A 3,492-nucleotide genomic window follows, 5' to 3' on the forward strand; every position below is an offset into this window, starting at 1 on the left:
ATTAATAATAGCAGTGTGTAATAAATATATCACAATACGGCTGCATTCATATTCAAAATTTTATCAAGAAGAAATTTTAAAACCAATTCGAAAACGCCATCAGCTGACTATAAACAAATCTTATTTTTAAGAGAATAATTAATAAAACAGTTAATATTAAAATAATATAATCCCAGATCAATAGAACTTTTTGTTTTTTATTTTGTATATTTGTTTCTGTATTTTTGTTTTTTATTTTTTTATTTTGTAATAATTTTATATTTTTATATGTAATTAATTAAAATAATATAAAAATAAAATATAAATGTAAAATGTGTGTATTTTTTATTTATCCTTAAAATATTTTATATACATATATCAATCATTTTATAATATCATTTAATAAAAATATTAAAAATAATATATTTTATATACAAAAACATTAAACATTAAAAATAATATTTCTTATATACAATTTTAGTGTTATACATTAGTATTTTTATATAAAATGTTTTGCATACTACACATTTTATAAAGCTTGATTCATTTAAATTAACTTATATATATAGCTTAATAATATTATTTAATAATATTATTATTTTTTTAATAGATTTCTGTTTTTTGGACGAGATATTAGTTAATTGTATTATGTATGTGTGTTTATATGTGAATGTGTAGCATGTAGGGACATACATCACAAAGCGCATGCGCAGAAAGGAATACTTTATGTATCGTTTCGTACATAAGAAATGAAGACACCTTATACATAAGGAGTTAGCAGTCTAGTAATATATAGAAGTCTGTGGTCTGCACTCTCAATCCTTGCTTAAACTCCCTAGTTTTAGTTTAGTTCTAGTTTAGTTCAGTGTAGGAATAAAAAACAAACCTCACGTGAGATGAAAGTGCGAGAAGTGAGCGATCTCACTTGAATTACAAAATCGATGCCCTGGTCATAACGTGAAAGTCGGATATCATAAGTTACGTGTTATGTGTACGAACATTATACCCTATTATTATACCATATATATAAATATGTTAAAAAATGAAGACGTGCAGTGCGTGTGGATATTGGAAGAAGCCTAACGGCCGTCACATGGCTGTCACGCTCGCTGTCAATAGTGACTGCGCATCCTACCTGCGCAGACAAAGAAAGAAATCTTCCCCTATGTTTTGCCTCTTTGTCCGTTCTGCCAAAGCATGCATGCTGGGTCTAGTTATATATGTCTATGGAATAAGAGCATGTTGAAGCTTGCGACGCGAACAAACTTTGAGAGAATCGTATCATACAACTTTTTATATTTTAGATTTATTTATTCCGCAAGGTGAATGTAAGGCACGTGACATTAATCAGCTGAAATATTTTTATTAAAAATGGCGTCATCTATGATGGCGGCCGCCACAATCCGAGCTGTCAAAGGAAGAAAAATTCTTTCTACTCGCGCTGCGCTTACACTGGTTGGTATATTATCAATGAACAATTTACATTGTTTCTTCCTTAGCTTTTGTAAAAGTAATTAAATCTAATTTATCTCATGTATTATTTATTTTTTATTGAAAACATTTGACTAAAAATAAAGATAAATAATGATAAATTTAGAGAAGTCACTTTGCTATTAAATAAGTCATCTAATAATTGTTAAGTTTTATTACAACAAATTTTGCAACATATTTGAATTTTTGATTATTGCGCATTTGATGATGTTATTTCATAATATTGCAACATGTTTATGTCAATAGATAACCTTATTATTTTCAAGTATACATTTTCATATATTGGTAGTAAAGAAATGTATTGTTACATTTTAGACGCCCAATGCTGTCAAGAAGATTAAAGAAATTTTGCAAGATAAGAGTGAATATGTAAGTATAATATTTGAACATGTATAATATTTAACAAAGAATTGTTTTAAGGCCTACATTAATTAATAATAATAAGATGTAAGAAGGGGATCAAGAGCCAACGCTGGGTCAGAGTGCTTCATAAATCTTCCTTATTTAAAATAGTTGCAAACATTTCAGTCAACAATTCGACCATCTTCAGTACATTGATTTTATTCAAAGTCTGATATTTGATGTGAATTTAAGTTTGTTATAAACGACTGTCGTCCATAGCTCTTAAAACTGACAACATGTTAAGAGTTACATACATACACAAATTAGTTTTATATCAAATGACACTAACACAAGAGGACAACTACTAACAATTGTTTATAACAAATTTGAATTCACATCAAATATCAAACTTTGAATAAAATCGATGTGTTGAAGATAGTCGAATTGTTGACCGAAACGTTTGCAACCATTTCAAATAAAGATTTATGAAGTATCCAGATCCAACATTGGCTCTTGATCCCTTTCTTACGTCTTATTATTATAATATTTAAATTATATAACAGTATTTTTAAATTACAATTTTATAATTAGGAGAGAAATATATGTAAGGATAAATACCAATAGGCTATCTAGTAAAATTAATTATTTATTTTTTAACATATTAAAATTAATATAAATTTGTATTTTATTTATAGATTGGTCTTAAGGTCGGAGTACGGCAACGGGGATGCAATGGTTTGAGTTATACATTAAATTATACAAAAGAAAAATCTAAACTTGATGAGGAAGTAATACAAGATGGTGTTCGCATATTTATTGATAGAAAAGCACAGCTATCTCTTCTTGGAACAGAAATGGATTATATCGAAAATAAATTAAGCTCAGAATTCGTATTTAATAATCCAAATATTAAAGGAACATGTGGATGTGGAGAAAGTTTTTCAGTGTAATAAAATTTAGTATAAAATCTATTACTATAATTGATATGTAATTGAAGTAGTTGGATATTATTTAATTACATTCTACTTGGTTAAATTAATATGTCTTTAAAATGCCTTGTAATGCATGGCAGCATATTTTCAATATTTTTTCTCATAATCAATGGACTCTTTATAATGAGAAACAGACATAATAATCTACATAAATTACTTTTCCATTTTCTGTAAAATTTATATATATATATTTACATATACTAGGAGAGATTACGAAATGTGTATATATATAAATAAATAAATAAATAAATAAATAAATAAATATATATATATATATATATATTTCGTAATCTCTTTCAGACATGTTTATATTCGCTCATTGTTATATATACATATACATTTTATTATGTACATTGCATACATAATATGAAATATTTATTATCACACAATTAAAATTTATATTAAACTTACAGTTTGTATTTTAATTTTTTTTGGTTTATTTAACATTAGATTGTATAATTTTAAAGGTAAAAATAAGATTATAAACAAAAAACCTATTTTTAGATTAAAAACTGACTCAAGAAATGTGTAAATACATATTTATTCGTGATAGAAATTAATATAGAAATATATTTTATATTAGAATTTACGCCATTCAAAAGAGAATGGATAAAAAGTAGCGATGTCTGCACTCAGAATGACTTTTAAAATCTATATATTGCCCATGTGTTTTGATAACCACTGCACC

At 25.9% G+C, this 3,492-nt stretch overlaps 1 protein-coding gene across 1 annotated transcript; it reads left to right on the top strand.

Moving 5' to 3' along the window:
• Positions 1-918: 918 nt before the first annotated feature.
• On the top strand, positions 919-2,851 carry MagR (Iron-sulfur cluster assembly 1 homolog MagR). Its single transcript, XM_012359377.2, has 3 exons — positions 919-1,434; positions 1,786-1,839; positions 2,508-2,851. The coding sequence occupies exons 1-3, from the start codon at positions 1,351-1,353 to the stop codon at positions 2,760-2,762; spliced, it is 393 nt and encodes a 130-aa protein (XP_012214800.1). The 5' UTR covers positions 919-1,350; the 3' UTR covers positions 2,763-2,851.
• Positions 2,852-3,492: the final 641 nt, after the last annotated feature.

The sequence above is a fragment of the Linepithema humile genome, chromosome 2 (assembly GCF_040581485.1).
Source record: "Linepithema humile isolate Giens D197 chromosome 2, Lhum_UNIL_v1.0, whole genome shotgun sequence".
Lineage (NCBI taxonomy): Eukaryota > Metazoa > Arthropoda > Insecta > Hymenoptera > Formicidae > Linepithema > Linepithema humile.